This window comes from Phalaenopsis equestris, unplaced genomic scaffold (genome assembly GCF_001263595.1).
Source record: "Phalaenopsis equestris unplaced genomic scaffold, ASM126359v1 Scaffold000840, whole genome shotgun sequence".
In the NCBI taxonomy this organism is placed as follows: Eukaryota; Viridiplantae; Streptophyta; class Magnoliopsida; order Asparagales; family Orchidaceae; genus Phalaenopsis; species Phalaenopsis equestris.
The window spans coordinates 3,635,363-3,662,240 of NW_018165280.1; the positions used below are offsets into that span (position 1 = coordinate 3,635,363).

General features: G+C 35.6%; 1 protein-coding gene across 3 annotated transcripts in view; it reads left to right on the top strand.

The window, feature by feature from the left end:
- The window catches only part of LOC110031705 (cathepsin B-like), a 60,414-nt gene that overhangs the window by 14,062 nt on the left and 19,474 nt on the right, over positions 1-26,878 (top strand). For all 3 annotated transcript variants that reach the window (XR_002294766.1, XM_020735047.1, XM_020735048.1), the window contains exons 2-7: positions 6,907-6,960; positions 7,060-7,140; positions 13,814-13,970; positions 14,079-14,083; positions 14,171-14,245; positions 14,343-14,468. Coding sequence is in view for 2 of the 3 variants with exons in the window: in XM_020735047.1 (XP_020590706.1) it covers positions 6,907-6,960; positions 7,060-7,140; positions 13,814-13,970; positions 14,079-14,083; positions 14,171-14,245; positions 14,343-14,468 (498 nt within the window). In the remaining variant the exon portion in view is untranslated. The remainder of the gene's footprint in view (positions 1-6,906; positions 6,961-7,059; positions 7,141-13,813; positions 13,971-14,078; positions 14,084-14,170; positions 14,246-14,342; positions 14,469-26,878) is intronic.

Genomic DNA, 26,878 nt, shown 5'->3' on the forward strand with positions numbered 1-26,878 from the left:
ACATAATTGTTATAACAATATATTTGATACTTTAGAAACAAAAAATTATTTCAGAATAATAGAAAAAATAATATATACACATCACATAACAATGATTATCAGGTGTACTAAAAAAATATTAAAATTACATTTTAAAAAATGATAATATTAATTTTGAAATCCAAACGACACATGTCCCGAGCTACGCCGTCCTCTAGGGATGTCATCCAACCTCTGCTACTATCGACAGTGGAATCTACCGGACTGTCTGACCATCAGAAAAAGTCATACTTCACTGGACCGTCTGCACACCGCGAGCACATGTAGAACTTTTTTTCGTAATTATGTGCCCGTTGTGACATTAGTAGGTAAGGCTATAGTCCGCAGTGGTAGAGCACTCGTCGGGAGGTCCCTAAAATTCTGGAGCTCATCTTTCCTGAATGACTAATAAGACAATCTATTAGTCATAACAGAAGTTGAAATTGCCAAAATAAATAAATAATTACTGTTTTTTGCAGGCGTGAGGTCTCAAAAAACTCAACATATCAATCAATGAATCTGTCATTACAAAAATACATGAAACTTTGTAAAAAAAATGAGTTATTGGTTGCCTTTAACCAACATAAAACTAACCTCTTGTGTCTCATATGTGCATATCACAAAAAAATAACATTCTAAAGAACCTCATAAACCTATGCAACAAAAAGAAAAGAGAAACTTGATTCTCTTCATTAGGATTTCACATGTAACATTGACCAACAACGATCAACAAACAATCCAGAAGAATCCATAAGGTCAAAAGTCTCCATGGACCTCAAAACCCTAAAAAAAAAAAAAAACTCAAATGGAATAGAAAAATGTCAAACACGTGAAAATTGCAAAACTAAAAATATTCATTATACAAGCGATATAAAATAAACATAGAGTAAATAAAATAGACAAGAGACGTCCAATCAACTTTGAAGAATGGTGTTCGTTATCCGCTCTCTCAACTAAGCTATTTCAACTCCCCTTTTGTCATCATGGGTTTAAGATTCCTGTGATTCGACTTCTAAATATGGATATATTGTCCTACATGCAATTCAAATGCTTCTGGCGAGACCTGCATGTGAAGCCTGCATTCGATCTAGAATGATGTCCTCGAATATAGTTGTGGAGCGCCATTGTGGCCATTATAATCTGCATTTGCTTTAGAAATGAGTAAGTTGACTTATCACGAAATATGACTCATTTCTTCTTCCACACCCCAAACGTTATTTCAATTACGTAGTGTAAGAAGTGTCTTTTGTTAAAAATTTCCTTCTTGCCACGAGGTTTACCACAGAATCTCTCAAAATCTGGAATGTGATATTTCGTATCTGAAAACAGCTTTAGATTCTCCATTTGTAAGGGATATCAATACCGACCAAGTAATATTTACTGACCCAAAAACCATAATTAGTAATAAATTATTGAATAAAAATGAATGTGATATATAACTTAACGAACCTGGAGGTGGTTGAGGGAAATAGTGTCTTCGGTTTTTTGTCGCATAAGCAAAAATACGACTATCATGCGCACTGCCTTACCAATCAGTTATCACAAAGGTAAAACACATGTTAAAGTCACATACGACCATCACATTTTGTGTGGGTGATCCACATCGTTTAATGTATGCGACCTTTTCAGTGTTAGATACACACGCATCCACGTGGATTCTATCCATCACTCTAATACAGTCCTGTCAGATCTGTTAAAGCTGTGATTGCCACGTAACTGATTTTGACTTCTGAATATAATTGGTAAAAATAATTACTTTAAAGAATGACATATAGCGGAAGTCATTTACAATTTTTATTTGAGTCGTCTCGAATGTTGGATCCTTTGGCTTAATTATTTTTGGCCAACTAACTGACAAGTGCTTTCAAACCCATTGAGAAATACTTGCTTATTGTCTCTAATGAATGCTGAAATTGCTCCATCGCTCTTCTCATTGATTCATTCTGTGATAAAATATAGAGGGTTATTCCTAACACATATCTTGTTGTTATTTTTTGGGAGTTGTGGAGTCGATGATGACTATGTTGTTCATCGAACAGATCTAAAAATATGATTTGTCATATGAAACATGTTATTGAACTATGTGGGGTGTCCTTGTAGTAGCTCATTGACCCATTTATCACCAATATAGGTCGATGTCAAGAATGAAGTTCGATCGACAAAGGAGTTGTAGTATTCGTACAGGAATGAATGAAGGTCGATGTCAAGAATGAAGTTTGGGCTGGGGCCTTCACCTAAACAATCTATCTGCTCGATCTCCAAGTCATCTGGTATGATTGCAAACCCATGCTTACTTGGGGTGAACACATGCATGCCCGTCGCAACAACTCCACTAAACATGAGGTCCAAGTTTTCCTCCAGGTCCAGGTCAATGCCACTTACCTTAAATTTTTTGGCAGTTAGCACTGTCTACAACGTACGGGAAAGTATATTAGTTAAAAAAGATGAATGGAAGAACAAGTATTTAGGGATTTATTTATTACATCCAACTTCTCAGTCCATCAATCCTCTGAAGCATCAAAGATCCACTTGATATGATCCCAACCCAAGCCCGTGGATACTCTTTTCAGTTCCTTCTATAACTTTCAATCATTCTTCAACTGGTCCGACTTGTTCTTAAATTTTAACCTATCACAGTCCCTTCCTATCATTTCTTGAAACTTCTTGTAATATTCTGCCACTCTTCTTTGTTAAAGTAGGTGGCGGGTCTATTTCAAGCTCGATCTCATTTATACAGAGGTTGCAAAGTATGATTGACTTCCCTATCCCACATTGCTGATGAAGTCACTTCTTTGGACTTAACCATTACGTTACTAATAAAAGAAATGTATAAAAAAATGATATAACCAGTAAAACAAAAAAAAACATGATAAAAAAGAATGCTCTAATAAAAACAAACCCATAAACTCAAAAAACCCTTAAAACCAAAACAAGAAAACACAAGAACGAAAATCTGTTAAAAAATTCAATCCAAAATGTGATGCTGATGATGATGTTGATATAGAAAGAACGAAAAGAACACCTTCATGATTTTTTCCAACATACATACTTGATTTTAGCCACAACCCAGTCCTAAGACAGCCACCAACCAAGCCAAAACCATCCCCCATCACAGCCACAACCCACCCCCCATCACAGCTTCATCACAAACTCCACACACACCATCCACCATTCACCACCAACCCACAGACCCAAGCCAAACACAGCACACCCAAAGCCACCAACACAGCCTCCAAATGCAACTGACAAACACCACACCCACAGCCACCAAGGCAGCCTCCAGAGCCACCAACACAACCTCCAGAACCACCAACATACGCACACTCACATCCACCACCAACCCACAAACCCAAGCCCAACACGACACAACCTCTATGGCGACCAACAAGCACATCGACCATAGCTTCCAACACAACCTCCACAACCACCAACATACACATCAACCATAACTACCAACACATCCTCTAGAGCCACAAATACACACACTAACATCCACCACCAACCCACAGACCCAAGCACAACACAACTCACTCCCAAATCCACCAACAAGTACATCACCTAGAGCCACCAACACACACACACTCACATCCACCACCAACACACAGACCCAAGCCCAACACAACACACACCCAAAGCCACCAACAAGCACATCACCCACAACCACGAACACAACCTCCACGACCACCAACAGGGACATCACCCACAACTACCAACACAGCCTACAGACCCATGCACACACCCAAAGCCATCAAAAAGCACATCACCTACATGCCACCAACAAGGACAACACCCACAACCTGCACATGCCACCAACAACAACAACACCCGCAAACTCCACATGCCACCAACAACGACAACACCCACAACCACCAACACAACCTCCAGAGCCATCAACACACACAATCACATTCACCACCAACCCACAGACCCAAGCTCAGCACAACATACACCCAAAGCCACCAACAAAGCTTTCCCATGACACCAACACGCACATCACCCATAGCCACCAACACAGACTCCACTTGACACTAACAAGCACAACACCCACAACCACCAAGCCGCTACCTCCACCACGAGGCAACATAAAAATCATCATAAATACCATCATACTCAACACACTTCTCCCATCAAATTGAACAAAAAATCATCTCTATAGCAGACAGTGAATGCCCTGATGTTGCTTAAAGGCTCATTCGAACACACAAAATGAAAGATCAATTCACCAAACATGCATGAGCAACGAATGTGCCAAGCACACCAAGGTACCTGAAACAATTCAAGTGAAATAATCTACATATATAATAGTTGTAGATTAGTTGTATGTACCAACCATTCCATAAAAAATTACCACAGGATTAACTACATATATATTTACAAATGAAGCACGTTTGAAGATCAAACAAAGAAAAAAAAAATAGGGAATGTAGATTTTAGGCAATTACAACTAAGAACCTCGTAACAATGCTACAGAACAAATCAACAACCCAATTTCATGCATTCATCAAATTTTCAGTAAAACAACCAACCACAAAAATCGTAGGAAGAAAGCCATTTCATAAAAAATTACCACAGGAATAACTACAGTTGCCAAAGATCGTAGAGGGGAAGAGGAGAAAGGGAACTGTACGTGTGAGAGGGATAGAGCGCGAGAGAGTACCGAGAGCGATCGATGCTATTGCCATGAGACAGGCGAGAGCGAGAGCGATCGATGATAGGGCAAGTTCGAGGGAAGATGTGACACGAGAGTGACGAGGTTGAGGGCAGCAGGGTAAAATAATCGCGAATGAACGCGAGCCGCCGACCACGTTTATTAAAAAATCAAATACGCTGTTTCCCAAAACTCAACCCTAACACACAAGTCAAACAAAACGACGACATTTTGGACATACTGCCCGCGGTTATAAGCTGCCACAAACGGGGCCTTAACTTATTCTTTAAGAAGATTCAAATAGCACACAAAGATATCAATTTCATTGATAGGAGAATCAAATTTTGTGATTTGGCAACCCAAATCAAATCCTAAAGCTAGATTGATATAAGAGGGCAACTCATGCTTCAAAGTAATCAAACCACGATGTAGAGGACATTGTTGTGGCCTATGGTCGATCAACTTTTAGCAAAAATCCAAACGAAATGATGAAGATTGAAAATTTAGACCCATTTTATAAGCATTTGAGCTTATAATTAGGACCAAAAGTAAACTAAGTCTGATAAAATTTTGTTTAAGCATGTGTTTTAATAATATGGTTGTACTCCTTCAGTGGACTCGTGTCTTGATAATCCCTTTAGTTGAGAATTTATATAACTAGGCTCTCATAGTGGGTTCATGTCCTGAGAACCTCCCAATTGAGGTTGACTCCTTCAGTGGGTTCGTGCCTGAGAACCCCTCAATTGAGATATGTATGATTGGACTCCTCCAGTGGATTTGTGTCCTAGGATTGATTTCTAAAAATGCTAGACTCGGTCTATAGATTTATTGAACTTAATATTAAGCTCGTTATTTCAACCTCGGTGAATTTAGTGGATAAATTTGATTGCTTTATTTTCATGTTGAACCAATCTTAAGGTGTTATTGAGCCAATGATTGTCATTAGTTCCCTCTTTTTAAGTATGAACTAATAAGATTCAAAATGACAAGTAAAATTTAAAATACCAAATAAAATATAAAGTTTCAACCTGAGAGGTTTTTACTTTAAAATATCTCAAGTTCTAGCATAAATTATTTTGAGCTCAGGTTAAGATAGAATAGGAAAATTTTAAATAAAATGCAAAAATCTAAAGATATTCAAATGAAATTTATCATTTAAATAGCAAAGAACAAACTCTATCCACTATCCACAATCATTTGTTAAGGGTGATAAATTTAGAAATAACTTAAGCTCATAAATATTGGGTATTGTATCAAATATATCATTATATTCACATTGAAAATAGTTTATGCCAGTAACGACATGACTCAGGTTTTGTTATATGCGTGAATTGGCTCAGCGGCTCGTCAAATATGGTGTTTACAACCAAATATTTTTTGTTGGGTGTTTTAGCTCAGCGACTCCACTGTATTATGGTTGCAGTTGTAGCCAATACGTTTCTAGTAGATTTTTGTCATTTGAGTTGCGAACCATTAAACATATTTGATAGAGTACAAATCTCTCTATTAGCTAAGATTAATTAGATTTATACTCTTAATTAATCACAACCCAGTTCTATAAGATTTTACAAAACAACCCGTGACTACTAACAAAAATTTTTCAGTAAAATTATGTCGAATTCTTCTTTATCTAGGTAGATTAGTGTCCATGACAAGCCGTGATGCCAAAATTATGAGATCTTGGTTGAGTTCTTCATCATTCTCCCACTATTTGGTTTAAGCTCTTGATAATAAATTTCATAATCTAAAACACAAGTCTTGTGCTATTATATGATAATTTTGAACACTCAATGCGTAATGACTTGTCTTGATTGAAGAAAGAGAAGTTAACTAGATCTTAAGGCATCACAAAATGAGTGCGAAGTATCATACCTAAGATTTTAAGTCAATACAAAAATGAATGTGAAATCTATGGTTAATATCTTATATTTAATGTAATCCGTCTTCAAAAAATTTTATTTGGAACCCAACAAAAATAATCTCTCGTCAAGAGAGGCTGATTCATGAAATTTTGGAGCCCGTGCTCATTGCAATCTCATAATGTGGTAGCTAGGAGTGCTGTTTGTTTTACAATGAATGTTGTTGTTTCGTATCATTGAAATAGTTTTTTTTTTTTTTTGGTAAGTAATTCATTATTATCTTGTAAAATATTAAGAATCTTACTTTGACGATGAGCAATTTTGTATCCTCAATTTATCGCTTTCAAAATCTTTCTATCACTTCCAATTTTTTTTCTGCAGGCCATTGCCATGAAGCCAATGCCTCAAGCCTTGTCTGATGCTAAGATTCTTAAGTTGAGTTCTACCTGCTATTCTTTAATGCGTATCCCTATCATTTTTTATCCATTATGATACTAAAAATTTATCAACTTTTATGCTGTGATATCCATGCAGGATTCAATTGTAGAGAGGATTAATGCGAATCCTGTCGCTGGATGGAAAGCTGTCATGAGTCCTCGCTTCTCCAATTACACGGTATGTCAACTCAAGTCTTGGCATCACCAAAGCATCTATGTTCAATAGGATTGGATAAAGGTAAATTATTTGACAGTCAATGTTTAGAAACAAATGGGACATTTAAGATTATAATAATTATCAATGAAATAGTCATACAAGATCTAAACAAGTCAAAATAGAGGTTAAAGGAGCACAAGTTTAAAAAACATAACAAAATTGAGGAACTAATTTGATTTTTATTTTTTTACTTCATAAGATATGATTAAATACCAAGAGAATTGATTTAAAAAAACTCTATGAAGTGAATTTTTTTTTAGTTGAGGATTTATATAAGCGGGCTCCCCCCGTTGGCTCATGTCCTGAGAACCTCCCAAATGACGTTGACTCCCTCAGTGGGTTTGTGCCTGAGAACTCCGCAATCCAGTGGATTTGTGTCCGTCCTTCAGTTTGATTTCTAAAAGTGCTAAACTCGGTCTATAGACTTATTGAACTTAATATTATGCTCGGTATTTCGTCCTCAAACAAAACAAACCTAAAATTAGATGAAAGCCGTAATTTTTAAAAATTTCTAGTGTATGATCGAGTTGCAACTACTTGTGTAATTGTGAATGATATTGTATTTCTCATATTTTTTTTAAAGGCTTCTAAAAGTGACCTTTAGGGTTTTTATCATACGTTTTAAATGTTTTATATCTTATGTTGTCGTTTTCTTTCAAATCGAGCAAATGATCCATATAGTAAAAAAAAAATTAATGAAAATGCTAAAAGACCAACATTTTTCCAATAAGATTCTAATAAAAACATGTAACTAATTCTTAAAGATGATAATATAAACAATATTAAAAGAAAGATAGATCACCTATATACGAGATGACTTTATGGACAAATAATCTCTTTAAATAGGAATAATTCAAATATTTTATACTTGAATTATAAGTAATAACGTTTCTAGACCCTTTACAATTTACCATATGATAGTTTGGCATTCACCATTAAGTGTTGATGCAACTTAACTCCCTCTTGTCTCTCCCTCCCTCCTTCCCTCTCTCTTTTTATAAGTTCCACTTTGTAAATTTGTATGGCACTAAATCGAGAACTGAAAATGAAATCAACAATACTTTGACCGCTCAATATTTCATTAACATTTAGTTAAGAGTTTCATTATAAGATTGCTAAATTTGTTCATAGCTTTAGTAAAATATGATTGTTTTGATTTTACATTTAGGAAGAATCTCAGTTTTTTTTTTTTAAATCGAAACTCAAGTTCAGGTATGATGTCATATTCAATTTTGCTTTCAACCAATTCAGACTCTACTTCAAGTACAGGTTCAGGTTTATGATCATGATCTATTGTAGGCCTAAATATAGACTTAAGAATATAATTTATGGATTCATATTATATCTAAAAGTCATTTTATGCGTTTAAGACATTTTCAAAAGACTATTAATGTTGATAATTTCTGCTGTAAGCACAAATTACGCCATACATGATTTTTTATGTTCGTGTGTATATAGTAGGCTTTGAAGTAGATGATTTTGATTTTTTTCTTAAGTGTATTAATCATATTAGCACTAGTTCTAATCGAACGATTTTAAGATTTCTCAATTTCCAAGGATCTTTAAAAAGGCTGTTGATACATTTTTGGTGTATTGTGGTTAATTCATTCCTAAGCTCTTGCTTAAGACCCGTTATCAAATAGAGAGTGGTAATACATCTATGAATAAATAATATTTTGTCTTAATCATGCATAATATTCAAATACTTTAAAAATACATTATTTATGATCTTTAAATTGGTCATACAGCTGATCTCTCTAATCACCACGCGACCCTGTTCTACCTGGGATGCAAAGTATGGGATCGCTGCATGCTATGACGAGAACATTCTAATATTGTCACGATTTGACTTCATTTCGACTAGTTGGGGAGACATGATCGAGGTCTTGCAAAATAGTTATGATTTCAGCTAGCCGAGAAGCGACGACTTGATTTCAGTGTATAAGGTTCAGCCTTCATGAAAAAAAAAATTGTACTTGGAGAGATGGTAGCAAAAAAAGTAGACGATTTGGAGAAGAAATTTGAGGAAGAGATGAGTCAACTTAAACCTGAGATAGAGGAAAGATTCTCCACCATAAAAAGAAGATTTTCTCTCATTTATGATAGGTTTTCTTCCTTGGAAAACCGATTTGGGAGCTTGGAGGAGATGATGAGAAAGCTTATTGAGATGCAATCCAAAATCTTGTTGGCGGCTCAATTTCCCTAACCAAGGGTTGATAGGAGATTCCGTTCCCAAATCAACACGAGGAGTAAAATATCCACCATTAAAAACTTCCCCCTAGGACCTCGGGGGGTGGATTAGAGATTTCCGAAGGAGGGAGCTGGGCTTAAACATGAATGAGGGGTTATGCAAGGGGTTGGGAGGAGCACTTGGAAGGCCTCGTGTTACCTCCAAACATATAGGATGAACTAAAGTTGGAGATATTGAATGAAAGAATCAGAAGCAGATTCAAGCAGCAGCATGTAGATGGAATTGCTTGACATCTGGAGGTTTGGAAATGAGCATTGATCGACAGAAGAGATGCAATTTGGAGCTGGAAAATATCACTTCAAAGAATTTTGGTATGGAACAACGAATCATGGTGGGTGGGATCTCGACAGAGGGCTGCATCCAACTCTTTTGGTGCCCTTTGCGGTATCAGCCTTTTGGGTTGAAGGAGATTTGGGAGTAATGATGGAGGATGTGATCATACAGTTTTTTTTGACCTTGTTCTTTAGCCTAATCTTGCTAGTGAAGAAGACAAATGAGAATTGGTGTTTCTATATGGATTATCGAGCCGTGAATTAAGAAATAATCTGGACAAATTTTCTATCCCGGTGATTGACGAGCAGTTGGACGAGTTGTTTGGGACTGCAAGGTCCTCCAAGATTGATTTGAAGATAGGACATCAACATAATCTGAGGTGGTTGAAGGTTGTGCACAAGAATAGATTGTAGACTTTTGTGGGCCACTCCAATTTTTTGATTAAATGGAAAAGATTCCTAGATGATGATTCACGTGGGAGTCATATGCTACTTATCCAACAGTAAATTTTCTAGCTTGAGGACAATGTGTATTTTTGGGAGGGGAGTATTCTTATATTGTTGTCTAGCCTAAGGGCGGTTTTATCATTTATTGGCTTAAGGGGAATTTAATATTTTATTATTTATTTTTATTTAGTATAAATTGGGCTAATATGTTTAGGGTTAGGGTTATGTATGAGATTGTTATTGTGGTCTTAGGTTTAGGGTTTGAGAGAGATTTCCCGCCTCTCGAATTGTAAGAATTGAGAAAGATCGTCCATCCCTCAAATTGTTTGTGCTTATGTTTTTATTAATATTGTTCTCGATTATTAAAGAAAAAAACTTGCTCTACTCTAATTTTTGTAAAAAGTCGTGCTAATTTCTGCATCAAATCGTATCAGACACCCATGAGCTTCATGAAGAGATCATTTTCATCCACGATAATGATCGAAGTTGCATGATCTTAACATCACCACTACTAAACCATAACAACTATTGACCCCCTTTAATGAAAGTTCCAAAAAAACAAAAAAAAAACTTCATTTAATGGTGAAAATTCTATGACAATCCAAAAGATTTTTTAAATTAGAGTCGAGGATTAAAAAAAAACAAGCGAAAATTAAAATTCATGCAATTAGAAGAAATATAGATTGTAATAAATCTGACTAAATACGATCTCACTTTCAACCATTAACAAAAAAACATAGGATTATTAAAAAATGAGGGGAGAAGAAAGAAGGAAAAGAAGTCACCTGAAAAAAGCCTCTCCCCTCTTTGATGTGTTAATGTTTCAGACTTCCTTGAGTCTTATACTTGATCAAGAATTAAAATCTCCTAATAGATGAAGAACAATCTTATACTTGGACCAGTTCAGTCCAGACACGTAAGTGGGATCTGCTTCCCATTGCAGAAAATCTCGCATGCACGGGATATGCTTTGCGTTAGCTTTTCAAGGTTGGGGGAGCTTCGACCTTATTCTTCAAAGCTTTTGTCTGCATGTTGAAGTTTGCAGAGCTACTTTAACCTCCCAGGATTGAAGAGTTTTCAAATATGTCGATATGAGCATCTGGATCTCACTGATAGTTACACTATTCCCAAAAATATTAGTTTTACCCTACTTTAGAGTAGTTATATGTATCGGTCTAACCCTCTGGGATATACAACTAGACTACATTTGGTTTTTTTTCCAAATATACTCTGTAGGGTTTTCCAAATGCAGCTCCAGGTTGCTCATCCTTATCTGGCATGAGGACAGACCGAACTCCGAATGGTGTGGCTATGGTGGTAAGCTATTGAACAGGATGTACTGAAACTCTCTCTGTATCGGCTGCCTTGTGTTTGAAACTAGCTCTTCTATATCGTTGTCCACTATCATCACCAAAACTTATTCCATCGATGCTTCTCTGCTGGTAAGGGAATCTAATCTCTGACTCCATAGAAGGTAAAAGGATGATGCACTTGCCATACTTGGTGAAGAAGTGTCTTATAACCATTATATTCAGTTTTGTGATCAAACTACCGTAGCCTCTCCAACAAAAGGTGATAGACATCATAGGCACTACATCGCACAACACCTGATCTTGTAGCTAATGCTCAATTAAAAACTCCACCAGCAATGCTGACTTTGTTCTTCTTCCATAACCACGTCAGGGAGTTTGGCTGAGAATGTCTCTGAGTTGTGAGACTCAACTTGTTCATCATATGTATATATATCATATTTTTGCTGCTCCCTCCATCGATATTGATATTGCATATCTTTCTCTTCACAGTATAATGATTGTAGAATATGCTCTGTTGGAACCACTGTTGAACCCTTGTATTCTAAGTACATAGGATCAGTCGAAACACAAATATCTCGCCTTCATTCGTTGAAAGATTGTACTTCTTACCTTTTGTTTAGATGCCCCTTCATCACTAACTTTCTTTACTGCACCCTGCTCGGTAGAGGATAACTCGGCTCGCCTGGCATTTGGAGTTAATATGCCGATATCCATGGCATCTGAAGTATTCCTGACTGGGATTGCAGTGGGTGTGTTATTTTTCTTAGGCTTCTCACTCTAAGTGGCTCCGTCATTTTCAGACCAACTTTCTCAACATCCTGAGGCGTGCTTCTTTCGATGTCTCTTATTGTGGGTGGTTGTTTAAATAGTGGTGGGTGTCTCGTCTACTTGTTCTATCTCTCCACTTTCAATGCCAGGGTCTGGACGTTGCCCAAAAACCAGTGAGGTTGTAGCTAGACAACTTTGCCGATGGAGGGTTTCAAGCTTCCCAAGTAACTAGCTATCATGTGCTCCTCCGGCTTCGTCAAATCACATTTCAGATTAAGTTGCATAAACTCCATTGTATACTTCTCCATTGATAAGTTCCTCTGTTATAGGTAGTAGAGCCTCAAGAAACGATCTTGACTGTTATGTGTTGTCATTGTAGCTTTCTATTTTTGTCACAACTCGGCCTGATAACTTAGAATTAACCAAGTTCGGAATTGTCGTCAGACGATATTAACATTTAAATAACTGGCATTAGATTTACGTGTTTAAGCAGTCACCAAGAGTATGGTTTGAGAAATTTACACTATTTTCTAAAGGTTGGGGGTATACTCAAGGGCAATGAAATCATACAATATTCTTTAGACATTCAAAAGATGGGAGGATAATCATTCTGATTGTGTATATGACGATATAATTCTCACATGAGATTACATATATGAGATGAACCATTTGAAGACTTCCTTATCTGTTTCTGAAACCAAGGATTTTGGGTCTCTGGGATATTTCTTTGGCATGAATGTTGCTAGATCAAAGAAAGGGATTGTTGTTTTACGATGGAAAAATGTTCTAATCTAGTAAAGGAAACTTGGATGAGTGAGTGTAGGCCTACAGACACTCTAATTGATCCCAATCAGAAACTGGGAAGAGAAAGAAGGTGACCCAATGAATACAATTTAGTATCAAAAGTTAGTTTGAAAGTTTATATACTTATCACATACCTAGCTAGATATGATTTTTGCTTTGAGTTTAGTAAGTTAATTTATGCATTCATCATATGAGAAACATCTTGAAGCAGTTAATGAGATTCTCAGATAGTTAAAAGATACACCAAGCAAGTGCTTACTCTTTTAGAAGATCACACATGGTAGCCTTCTCCCGCTATTTATCTTGTAAACTTCTCTTGTGAAATCAAAAAGAATAATTATTTTTTGCTCTCCCAAATCCTACTAAAACTTTCTTAAATGACTAACTCCTAGATGGAATAAATAACAAACTAGTAACAAACTACTAACAAATAAACAACCAATACACGCTAAAAAACAACTTAAAAGTTGCTAACAAACTTAATGATTGACTTGCATATCTTTCATAAATTATTGAAAGCTTAAAAAAAATAAAATAACTCAATCATCCATGGAAAAAAATAAAAAAATACAAATTTGAATTTTTGCCCACATCAATATTGTTAGAATTTGATTAGACACGTACAAATATAATTAAAACCTCATTAGCCATTATTATGAATGAATGCAGATTGAGGATTTGTAAATCCATCCCCAAATAGTTGGGTTAAGCATAATGATGATGATGACAATCATTAGAAAAAAGATTGATTCAACCATTAACTCTTTTTTCCTCTGTAGGTTAGCCAATTCAAATATCTACTTGGGGTCAAACAGACGCTTAGCAATGCCGTTATTGACATTCCTGTCATAACTTACCCGAAATCTTTGAAACTGCCAAAGGCATTTGATGCTAGAACAACATGGTCTCACTGCAGTTCCATTGGAAGAATACTTGGTAAGTTACATAATTGTTTGTTTAAGAAAATTCTTATTTTGAAATTATACTGACACCTAAAACTTTGCCTTATTGCCTTTCTCATTCCATCACCAATTTGATTAAAAGATCAGGTATGTTATTCTCTTCTGTTATTTGCAGAGTAGCTGTTCAGCTAGGTCTCATAATCGCATGCTAACTCCATTTTTCTTTATTTTCAGGGACATTGTGGTTCTTGCTGGGCGTTTGGTGCAGTGGAATCCTTATCTGATCGTTTCTGCATTAGATTTGGTGTTGTGAGAACTACTTAACTAATATACGAACTGGTATTTTGTGAAAAAGTTCGTTTTCTTTGGAATATTTCAATTACTAATCTCTGAACCATCATTGCAGAATGTATCACTGTCTGTTAATGACCTTTTGACATGCTGCGGATTTATGTGCGGAGATGGCTGTGATGGAGGTTATCCTATATTTGCTTGGAGGTACTTAGTTCAGAGCGGTGTTGTTACTGAAGAGGTGAGCTGTTGTCTCTATCTATCTAGCTGCTTCTACCATCTCAGCTATTAATCAACAGCTATCCTTGATTTAATTTTCAGTAGAAAGATACTTAGGTTTTTTATTTAATAGCTTAAGGCAATAGATGTCAGGAAAGGAATGCCTTCCATACTTTTGTTGGATGCTTAATAAATTTTTATATTTTAGTCTTTGGTTTATTATGATAGAGACTGATGGTTTGTAGAATATTTTAGTGAAGGTCCGCAAGGCTAGATAAAATTTTGTCTAGAAACAATCACATTTTAACAAAGTTTTTATATTATGAAAGTGGTTTAATTTAATTGATATGCCCATAATCATTGTAAATATAAGGGTCCGCTAGTTCATCTGAATTCTTTGAACATTTACTCTGAATAATCTAAACTAGACCATGTTATGCCATTGTTGGATGCCTATTTTAAGGATAGTTTCAGAAGATTTAACCTTTCCTTTTTTTATATATTAAAATTCTTTTTCAAATTTATTCTTACGTTGTGGATAAGATTGTAATTTTCTCTATTGAGAAAGACGCTTGACATAACAAGAGTTTCTTGTCTTCTATTATGGCCACAACTTTCTTCATAACGTGCAAAAATTGGATAAATAATTTTGAGCAGTTACAGCTTCCAAGAGAAACCATAATTTAGAAGCACAAAGCAACTCTATAAAATAATTTTGTCCGTGTTTTTCTCAGTCTGTTCACGTTCAGTTTATCTTACCACAGTTTTTTTACTTACAAATGTATTTCATTGAGATTCAGTTATGCTTGTCTTGATTAGCAAATTTCACTTTGGTTAGCAAGCTATTAAAAAAGAATTAGACCTAGTTGCATCACTAGAATTTGGTATAGAGATCATTCGTTTCATTAGAATAACAAAATATATATGACAGAAGCATATTATTTATTCTTAAGTTGGGTTAGAAATAAGGCTGATAATTATGGCCGGAGCTCAAAATTTGCTCAAGAATCTCAAAACTAATTTTCTCACTGTTAACATGGATTTTTTGAATTATGTTCAATTAAACTGAATTTATGCATATTATGCGTTTGTGTGCATACATATGCAAGAGCAAGCGCATGAGTAAGTGTGCGAGTGACATTAAATCACTCACACTGTCAACTGTACTCGAACTTGACTCGAGTCGATTTGCAAGTTTACATCTAGTTAGAAAATAAGAAGTGTACTTCAAGCTGCATTATAAAAATGATTATACTGGTGTCTTAAGCCTTCTGAAGTACCCTAGTAAGCATTTTATTGGTCATTCAAGATGCTGCCAACTTCTAATTGTTTTTTTTGTTTTTAGACACATACTGCACGATTCTCATATATTTACCTACTTAACACCTACATATTCATATTTACATACAAACCACTAAGATGTTTAACAACACATCAAAAATATCACCATGAATACCTTTTTAAAAGTGAAATTGTATAAAAAAAAATGACAACACGAATCTCAAAACAATCCAACGACCGGGGTGGAAGACGATCGTTGGAAGATCAAATGACCAACTAACTACAACGTGGATATTAGGAATTATGACGATCAGAGGAAGAAAGGTGATCGGCTTGCATGACGATCATTGATCGGTCAACTAGGCATCGAACTATTCGATTGACCAGCGATCCAGAAGGTCTGAGGATCATTCAAAGAGAATCCAAATGGTTGACATGACTCTGACACGGCCAATCATGCATCAACGATCGAGTACCAACACGTGACCCGAAAACAATCGTTCGGCCGAGTTGAACAGTTGCCAGACTAAAATCAATGAGGCGGCTCTTGTAGTATTTTATTGTATTTTTCCCGTAATTTACTAAAGTGACTATCACATAAGCTAATGATTATGGGGCAAAATTGTAATTATAATACGTGTACCTCATGTCTATAAATAAGGCTCATTCCATAATAAAATGTTACACACTTTCACTGTTCTCTACTGTTTTTTCTTCCTCCAGGTACGCTCTATTTTTTTTTTATATAATGGTACGCTCTATCCCTTGTGTGTTTTTTGACACTTTCGGATTCAACATCCTGTTAGGTGCGGTGAACGTGGAAACCATGTCGTCAACAAGAAGAGTACAACAATAACAATAAGGAGAAGAGAAACATAGTAGAAGTGGGATGCACCAGATAGTATATGGAAGGATTTGTATAACAGGAGTGCAAAGCTTGAGAACTCAGAAATCTAATCAGATGTCGAAACAATTTGCAGAAGTACTTAGAGCAGTTACAGCCTTTAGGGGAGCCCCGTTCCACGGGGAGAACAAGCTCAGCATGAGACACATTACCCCCCTCGAGAGGAACCTCTGGCGCATAATGGAAGGAGAACAAACCATTTGCAGGAGAGAGTTGAAGATGTGATGCATCAGGACAGCGCCAGACCCGCCTTTGTGGTAGAAAGACAATGAATTGGGCGAGTCAAGGTGACATGACAACCAAAGAACGCTTTCTCCTTACAGATCTCTTGAGCTGAATCCCCGGAGAAGTTTAAGCTGCCAGCCTTGGAGTTATATAAGGGACGACCGAATCCCAACGACCACCTCGCGCCTTTTGAATCTTCAATGTGCTTACTAATGATATCTGATGCCTTCAAGTGCAAACTATTTTTCACAACATTGAGACCATCTGCTCTAAGGTGGTTCAACACATTACCAGTGAGGGTAATTACTTGCTACGCAGAATTTAGGAGGCTTTTTCTGACACAATTTGTCGGTGCAGTGAGATTAAAGAAGTTTGCCTGATCTCAGTGGCAATTAAAACAAGGACCCAACGAGAGCTTGCGCTCGTTCATCGCACGTTTCCAGAGATAAACACTGGATGTGAGGATTTGAAACCCGACATGGCTCAGACCGCCTTGACATAGGGGTTGAGGTCAGAGAGATTTCACTTTGACCTCGACCTTGCAAAGCCCCATAGTTTCATCGAGTTACTGGTGATACCAATAAATACGTCCACGCTTATGAAAATGCTCCCGAGTTCTTCACAAAAAGGCATCAGAAGCGACCATCACAGAACGAGTGGAAAGTAAGGGAAAATGCGCGACGATCCATCCGACTACACCATGAAAGTCACCCCTGCAATAACTCAACCCATCATCAAGGCGACTAGAAAAAGACAAGCAAAGTCCTATGATCAGTGGTTGATCCAGTACCACGAATGACCTCGACATGACCACGAGGTCCCTAAAGCCATTCCTCGGGGGTATCAATCGTAGAGATAGTAGACGCCATTCAAGTCAAATTTCTTTAGGAGGGCTCCGCCAATGAGGACATGGGCCCTTCTCCGGGACAACAAGAAGTACTTTAAGTCCCACAGGGATCATGACCATGATACGAAGAAATGTAGACACCTCCGGAGCCTGATTGAGGAACTGATAAAGGAAGGAAAGTTGAAGGAATTTATCGCCCCAGGGGCTGGGACTCAGAGACAGGGTAAAGCCTCAATGAGGGGAACACCCGGCAGACCAATTTGCACAAATGCCATCCACATCGTAGGATTTGTACTGGCCAGATTCAATGGAACCAAACCACCCAGGCGAGCGAACTGGAAGAGGCAACAAATTGGGGGACTCTGCGCCATAGCTTTTGCCCCAAAACCCAGAAACCATCCACCTATCTACTTCAACCACGACGTTCTGCCCTCGAAGGGAACCCCCATAATGATGCTATTGTAATAGCAGCTATATTTAATAACTATTAAGTGAAAGCATTCTGATTGATGCATGAAGCTCCTTGAACGTACTCTTAAAATAGGTGTTTGACAAGCTGAGTCTTACCGCTGATTGGATGACTGCACCAGCGGGGCCACTGTATGGCTTTTCGGGAGAGGAAAGAAGCGCTCAACATAATCGAGCTCCCAATTAGCTGGGGAGAAAATGTGAAACAGGTTACATCGACGGAGGACTTCCTTGTGGTGGATTCTGCCCCGACGTATAATGCCTATTCGGTCGGCCGCGCAACATATAGAATTTAAAAAGAAACTTTTCAAACACTTAAAAAATTTAATATGAGGTTGAATCCGTTAAAATTCACATTTGGAGTTTTAGACAGACAAATTTTTGGGATACTTACAAACACTCGTAGATGTCCGTCAAGGCTCCATTAAAATGCACATTTGGGGTTTGTAAGTATCTCAAGAATTTGTCTGTCAAGACTCCAAATGTGCATTTTAATGGATTCAACTTTATGTTAAATTTTTTAAGTGTCTGAAAGGTTTTTTTCTGAAGTTCTATATGTTGTGCGGCCGATTGAATATGGCATTGTACGTCGGGGGAGAATCCACCACGAGGAAGTCCTCTGTCGATGTAAGCTGTTTCACATTTTTTCCCAAGCTGATTGGGAGGCCGATTATGCCGAATGCTTCTTTCCTCTCTCGAGAAGCCATACAGTGGACCCGCTGGTGCAGTCATCTGATTATGTCGAGCCTTGCAAATTCTTTGAGAGCATAAAAGCCAATCGAAAAAATTCCAAGCACTCGTAGATATGTCATCCCCCAGAAATACCAAAGAAATACCATAAATAACAAGCCGACAATCAAGATTTAGCAGATTCATTTCCAAATTAGGAGACAAATGCGAGGAAAGCCAAGTATTTCGTAGGGACGTTCAAATTCGAAAAAGCCTTTGCAAACCTCAAACAATCGCCCGCCTCTCCCCTTCTTCTCCACAGCTCGAAACGAAAGGAAAAACCTTCCCTTCATTGGGGATTGGCTCGGAGGCCGTCAGTTCAGTTTTAGTTAGAGAAGAAGTCGAAAAATAATATCCAATGTACTGCACTAGTAGAGTCCTCAAAGACACAGAACTCAAGTGCCAAATAATGGAGAAACTAACTTTTGATTATTTTAGCACACATACTCCGACCATACTTTCAAGTATACTCCATACAAGTTATCACAGACCATCCGCTGAAGCTTGTCCTCACTCGCCCGGAGCATTCTGACTAACTGCTCAAATGGGCAGTCGATCTCAATGAATTTGATATTTTCTACTTTTTTTGGATGACAATAAAGGCACAACTCGTCGGTGATTCTCCGAACCCAAGTAATTGAGGGAGAGCCAACGATCGTCGGGTCCATTTAGATTTTATTAACAGATGGTGCCTCCAGGCGATTGGGAACTGAACTCATAGTATTTTATGCAGCCCCAACGGGGGAAAACATCTACCACTCGGTCGAGGTAAATTTTTATATAACTAACAATTAAGCAGGGTACGAAGCTTTGATTGTAGTTCTTCACTTAACCTTGGGAATGGAAGCCCTGCACATACAAGTAAAGGCTTACTGACAGCTAGCTGTCAACCAAGTCAACGACGTATTGACAATGGTAAGATACTTTGAGAAGGTGAAGGTGGAGATCGACCAGAGAGAAGAAAACCAAATCGTTGATCTCCTGTCCAGGAGTCTCCACTTGGGAGAAGGGCAGTGAAGTAGCAGAATCTTTCCCAATTTCTGGCAATAATCAGTCTCTCGACCTCACCACCCGGGTTTGCAAACACCCGCTCTTGAATCATTCTCTTGGTCTCCATCTGAGTATTGTAATTATGTTGGGCTTCGAAACTAACAAATCTTCATGCATCAAAGTTCTCGGACGGTCTTTCTCTCTTAACTCGGGAAGCCATTTGAAAATTCTACAAAAATCCAAATATAGTCCAAATAAGTTACTAAATCAAAAATCTAACTCCTCAAGCAAGGTTATTTAGTAAGAAACTTTTCATCATGAGTTTTTTTCAAGTATTTTTATCAAAAATCCAAATTTTCGGATCTCCTAAAATTCATGTTGAAAATAAAAAATTTCTAAGTTAAAGTGAAGCTCTTACTAAGAGAAGATGAAATCTATAGTTTTTAGCCTTTGAATCCTTCTTTTTAGCCTAGTTTTTAGCCTTTGAATCCTTCTCTTTCTCCCACAATGTGATCCCTAGACAAAGGTCTGGTGGTAGAAGATGACTCAAGTAGCGAAAATAGAGTTTGTTCATGCGATTTCGCAGTTTTCTAAGCAATATAGCTTGTACAGACCTTTGGCGCTTCATGCGCCAGAGTTCAAATTTTTCAAATTTCGGTTTCTGTGGAAATCTGCTCCGTACCACTTTACGTCGACCTCTATTTTGACTTAAACCTTTATAAGCATATATAAACATCACACTAACACCACACATTCACAAACAACACAAAACTCACATTTATATATATAATCCGTGCTATTACAAACTAACATTTTTCAAGCCAACAAACATCAAATTCGGTGTTCAAAAGCAAACCAATATCCTAACACTGAAATCTAAAGATCAAAATTCAAAACATAAACATAACATAAACATAGATAGTGTTCAACATAGATAGTGTTCATTAGAAAGGAAATGCAATCCAACACAACAAACTAAAACAAACAGTATTGCACAAAACATTTCGTGCATAAATTAAGATCATTCATCATCTTCACTATCATCCTCTTGGATATCTCCCATTGATTGGTGGTGCACATACAAATTGTAGAAAAGTCGAAATAGAAATTCATCAGTTGAATTTTTTTCCTCAATTCAAGCATGTTTCTATGTTAAAAATGTTTCTTCAGTCTCCAATCTAGATGATCCGACATTTCAGTAATATTCTCAATCACGTGCATGAGATTCTGCACATCTTTTTTTATCTTCTTGATCCTCTTTGAAAGTGCACTCGAGTTGAAGTAAGACTGAACAGGTGATGAATTCTGAGATTCTTGATCCATCAGTACCTTCATATCATTTTCATCCCCCATTCCAATACAGTTGCAGTAGACTTCTGGTTCTATCGGTTTCCAATGAAGTAACACTTTTTCCCAATTTTTAGAAGGTACTTGCGATTGACTGCAAAGTAGGAAAATAGTGGATGGATGTCCCAATCCAGTTGCAGATCCATTCACAATCAAACCCAAAAATCAATTCACAATAATAGCTCCAACATCAATAAGTTTTTTGGTTTGAATACAGTAATTCAGAATGACACTCTTTTACAGTAATTCAGAATGACACCAGAATGACACTCTTCTTAGTGACCATACTAATTTTTATCGTAGGCAGTAATTTTGATGCAATAAAGAAGTGTTAGGCTTTTGAAACTAGATTTAAAAATGACGAAGGAAAACTTACATTTCCATCATCTCTAGTCTCCCAATAGTCTCCTTCATCCATAAGGTAACAGTAGAGTTCATTCATATTCTCTCTTGTATGGGTAAAGTTTGCATAATGACAGATGGACACATTTTCAATCATAAACATCTCGTTTATTCTTGAATGAGTGAAATGCACAAACCTACCTCACACGTCAATCATTCCTTGGTTGATCCCATGAATATTTGCATAAAGTTCTTTTACTAAAGGAACAACAACAGCGGCAATAGTGTAGCAAAGCACTTCCCTACGCCTCTGTGCAATAGTCTCTTCTACTCGAGTATTCGGTATGTTGAATCATCGATTCACAAATCCCCTTTGTTTAATAAGCCTCTTCTTCACTAGAACTCGATCATGTAATTTCTGTGCATCAAAACTAACGAACTTTCTCCGGTTGAAAATTCTAAATATAGCGGAGTTTCTAGAGTGGAAAGCCATAGGAATTGAAAGTGGTGACTCCTCTCTCGTTTTCCCCCTTAAAATATGGTTCGAAGTCGGTTTTTAGGAGTTATATGGAGAAGAAACCGCAAAAACTGCCATTTGACACGTTTTAAACATTTTTATGACCCGCAGCGCATCATGCGCTAGCTCTCTGGAAAGTGGCGCATCATGCGCCAGTTCTAGAATTTTTGCTGTTTCGATTTCGATCCAATAAATTCTCAGCTTTTCCATAAAATAAGGCAAATAAAGATATTTCTAAATATTTTATCAAATACACGGACTACATAAAGACACAAACATAAATATACGTGAAATATCTCAAACAAAAGAAACTCAAAAACAAACTAAACAACGATACAAATGAGTTGTCTCCCATAAAGCGCTTGGTTTAATGTCGTCTGCCTTACATTCCTAATCTTATCCTGGGTGACCCAACATTACTGTCTCTTGGGGTTTTCAATACTAACTGCCCCCGTAGGGATACATTTTGATAACTCCGAATGACCCTTTCCACCTAAACTTAATTTTCCAGAAAATAATTTCAATATTGTATTATATAATAAAACTTCATGTCCAGGTTCAAATTCTTTTTTTATTATCTTCCGTTTGGATCATGTCATTCTTTCTTTTTTTCCTTATAAATCCTCGCATTATCGTAAGATTAATTCCTAATTTCCTCAAGCTAATTCAATTGTAATAATCTTTTCTCACCAGCTACTTTCAAATTGAAATTGAATTTTTTTATAGCTCAATAAGTTTTATGCTTCAATTCAACTGGCAAATGACAAGTCTTTCAAAAAATTAATCTATAAGGGGACATTCCTATGATGTCCTATAGACTGTCCTATATGCCCATAATGCAGTATCTAATCTAGTAGACCAATTCATTTTACTAGGATTAACACTCTTTTTCCAAAATTCTTTTAATTTCACGATTGATACTTCTGCTAAACCACTAGTCTGGGGATGATAAGCAGTTGCAATTTTATGCATTATATTATATTTTTTCACTAATCTTGCAACTCTTGCATTTCTAAAATGAGATTCTCTATCAGTAATAATTACTCTCGACATCTCTCGACATTCTATATCTTGATTCTATATCTTGTAAAATATTTTTAATTAAAAATTTTGAAACACTCCAAGCATCACATCGAAGTAAAACAATTACTTCAATCCATTTTGAAACGTAATTCATTGCAATTAATATGTATATATTTCTAAATGAGGGTATAAATGATCCCATAAAATTCAATCTCCATGCTTCAAAAATTTCAATTTCTAAATTAAAATTTAGAGGCATTTCATTTCTTCTTAAAATATTATCTAATCTCTGACACCGATCACATGTTTTGATATATATATTAACATCTCTAAATAGAGTAAACCAATAAAATTCACACTGTAAAATTTTATGAACAGTTCTATCATTCTCAAAATGTCCTCCAAATTCAGAATCATAACGTTTTTGAATAATCTCTTAAGCTTCTTTATAAGACACACATCTTCTCATCATTAAATCTTTACATTGTTTTTATAAATAAAGATCATTCCAAAAATATGATTTTGCTTTATGAATGAATTTTCCTCTGCTGTTTTGTTAATCTATATGGTAAAATACCACTAACAATATAATTTATAATATCAGCATACCAAGATATTTATCATTCTTTTACATCATAAAGTCGTTCATCAGAAAAAGTTTCATTAATCTCTTCTTCCATATCCAATATTTATTCTTGTTCTAGCCTCGATAGATGATCAGTAATTTGATTATCAATCTCTTTCCTATCGACTACTATAAAATCATAAAATCAAACTCTAAATCAAACTCTTGCATCAAAAATACCAATCTAATTAATCTTAGTTTAGCATTTTTGTTTTGCATCAAATATTTAATAGCTGAATGGTCAATATGCACAACACGTTTAACTCCAATAAGATATGATCTAAACTTATCAAAAACATACACAATAACTAATAACTCTCTTTCAGTGGTGGTGTAATTAATTTGAGCATCTTTGAGAGTATTAGTAGCATAATATATAACTTTAAAAATCTTATCATATCTCTGCCTCAAAATAGTTCCAATTGCATAATCACTAACATCACAAATTAATTCAAAATGTTTCTCCCAATTAGGTGAAATAATTATAGAAGCAGTGATTAATTTTTCTTTTAAAATTTCAAAGGTTTTAAGACAATCTTGATTAAAGTGAAATTTTGTATCGTTCTCCAGAAGTTGACATAAATGTTTAGTAATTTTTGAAAAATCTTTAATAAATCTCCTGTTAAATCCAACATATCTTAAAAAACTAACTTATATTGTGGTAGGTGGAGGTAGGTTCGATATAATCTGCATTTTTACAGCATCTACTTTCATGTCATTTTTTGAAATTTATATCCAAACACAATTCCTCCTATAACAATAAATTGAAATTTTTCTCAATTCAATACGAGATTAGTATTTTCACAAAGTTTCAGAACTTTCTCTAAATGATTTAGACATATTTCGAATGAAGTTTCAAATACAGAAAAATCGTCCATAAAGACTTCAATCCCTTTTTAAATCAAATCACTGAAAATTGACATTATACATATTTGAAATATTGTAGGTGCATTACATAATCCAAAAAAAACATTCGCCAAAAAACAAAAGTTTCATAAGGACTAGTAAATATTGTTTTCTCTTGATCTTCTGGAGCAATAGACATTTAATGATAACTGATATATCCATCTAGAGAACAAACATATTTATGCCCAGCTAATCTATCCAACATCTAGTCCAAAAAGGGTAAAGGAAAATGATCATTTATGGTAACAGAATTTAATTTTCTATAATCTATGCAGATTCACCAACCAGTGACTGGTCTTATTGATATCAAATCATTATGCTCATTTGTCATTACAGTCACATCTTCTTTCTTTGGAACACAGTGAATTGGACTAACACAAGCACTATCTTAAATAAGATATATTATTTCGGCATCTAACCACTTTAAAATTTCTTTCTTTACTACTTTCATCATAGGATTTAATCTTCTTTGAGGATCAGCTCTCGGTTCATGTTGATCTTCTAATAAGATTTTATGCATACAAATTGAAAAACTGATTCCTTTAATATCAGCTAATGTCCATCCACTAATGTCCATCCACCATCCAAAGACTTTCTTATATCTTTTCAAAATTTCTAACAATTGTTCTTGCATATCAGTTAATTTTGAGAATATTATAACATGTAATGTAGATAAATCTCCTAAAAATGCTTAAAATGTGTAGGAAGCGTTTTCAGTTATAGTTTAGGGGGTTTCTCAATAGATGAAATCAAATTCTTGTTACTTTTTGTAGGATCTAACATTTCAAATCTTTCCTAAACATAATTCATATACTTTTTACTCACCTTCATAGATTCATCTTGAATTCTATCCTCATTTTGATATTTCATATATTTCTTTTTAAATTCTCTTTCAAAAGTTTTCTTAAAATATTCATGGCTTAAATATTCATTAATATCCATTCTGAAGCAGTCAATCTCTTGCTCTTTAGTAGGGTATCTTATTGATTTTGCAATATTAAATGTAACATTTTGATCACTAACTCTTATAGTTAGTTCTATAGTTAGTTCTCATTTCTAAACTCTTCAAGTGGCTAGGAATGATCTTCCTAAAATGATAGAAATTTCTTTATCTTCCTTTATATCTAATACAATAAAGTTTACATGAATATATCTAATACAATAATACAATAAAGTTTACATGAAAGATAAACTTATCGACTTTTATCGAAACATCTTTTATTGCTTCTTTAGGATAGGCAATCGAATGATCAACTAACTGTAGAGTTTCAGTTGTAGGTGAAATATCTCCTAAGCCCAACATTCTGAAAATTGATAACGGCATAAGATTAATACTGGCTCCTAAATCACATAAAGCTTTTCTATAAAATTGTAAAACTTTCAAAATCTTTAAGCTTTTCAGGAAGTTTTTTCTGAATTATAGTGTTATACTCTTCGCTGAGTGCAATAGTCTCATTATCTACAAACTTCATTTTCTTATTAAGTATATCTTTCATGAACTCCACATAGCTTGACATTTATTCCAAAGTTTTAATAAATGAAATATTTATCGTGAATTTCCTCAAAATTTTCAAAAATTTCAAAAATTGATTATCTATAATTTTGCTACAGTCTTTGAGGAAATGGAGGTTGTGGTTTTTCTACAGTGATTTTTATTGGCTTAATAGGATTTTCTGACTCAAAATGAAAATCTCACCAGATTTTTCATTTTCAACCTCTTCTTTTTCAACTTCAACTTCTTGTTGAACTCTATTTTCTAATTCTTTTCTACTTCTCAGTTGAATAGCTTTAATTTATTCTTTATTCTGATCTTTAGGATTTACTTCAATATTACTAGAAAATGTTCATTTAGGTCTATTGCTAAGTGCAGTAGTAATACATCCCAATTGATTTTCCATGTTTCTGATAGCAGCTGCTTGACTTTGTAATTGACTACCTATCTGCAATATCAATTCTTCCATTGATAACTTTTTCTCCTTACTCTGCAAATTATTAAAACCTGGGAGGTAATAAGGTTTATAAGCTGGGTTCCTTTGATTGTTAGAGTTTCCCAATGGGTTTGCAGTGTTGTTTCACCATTGCGGATTTGCAACATTAGAATTATTGTTACTCCAACTAAAATTTGGATGATTCTTCCAACCAGGATTATAATAATTGACATAAGGATTATTAGAACGATTGTTTATTGCATTTAAATTCTCATAAGAAGATTGAAATTCTATCATTCG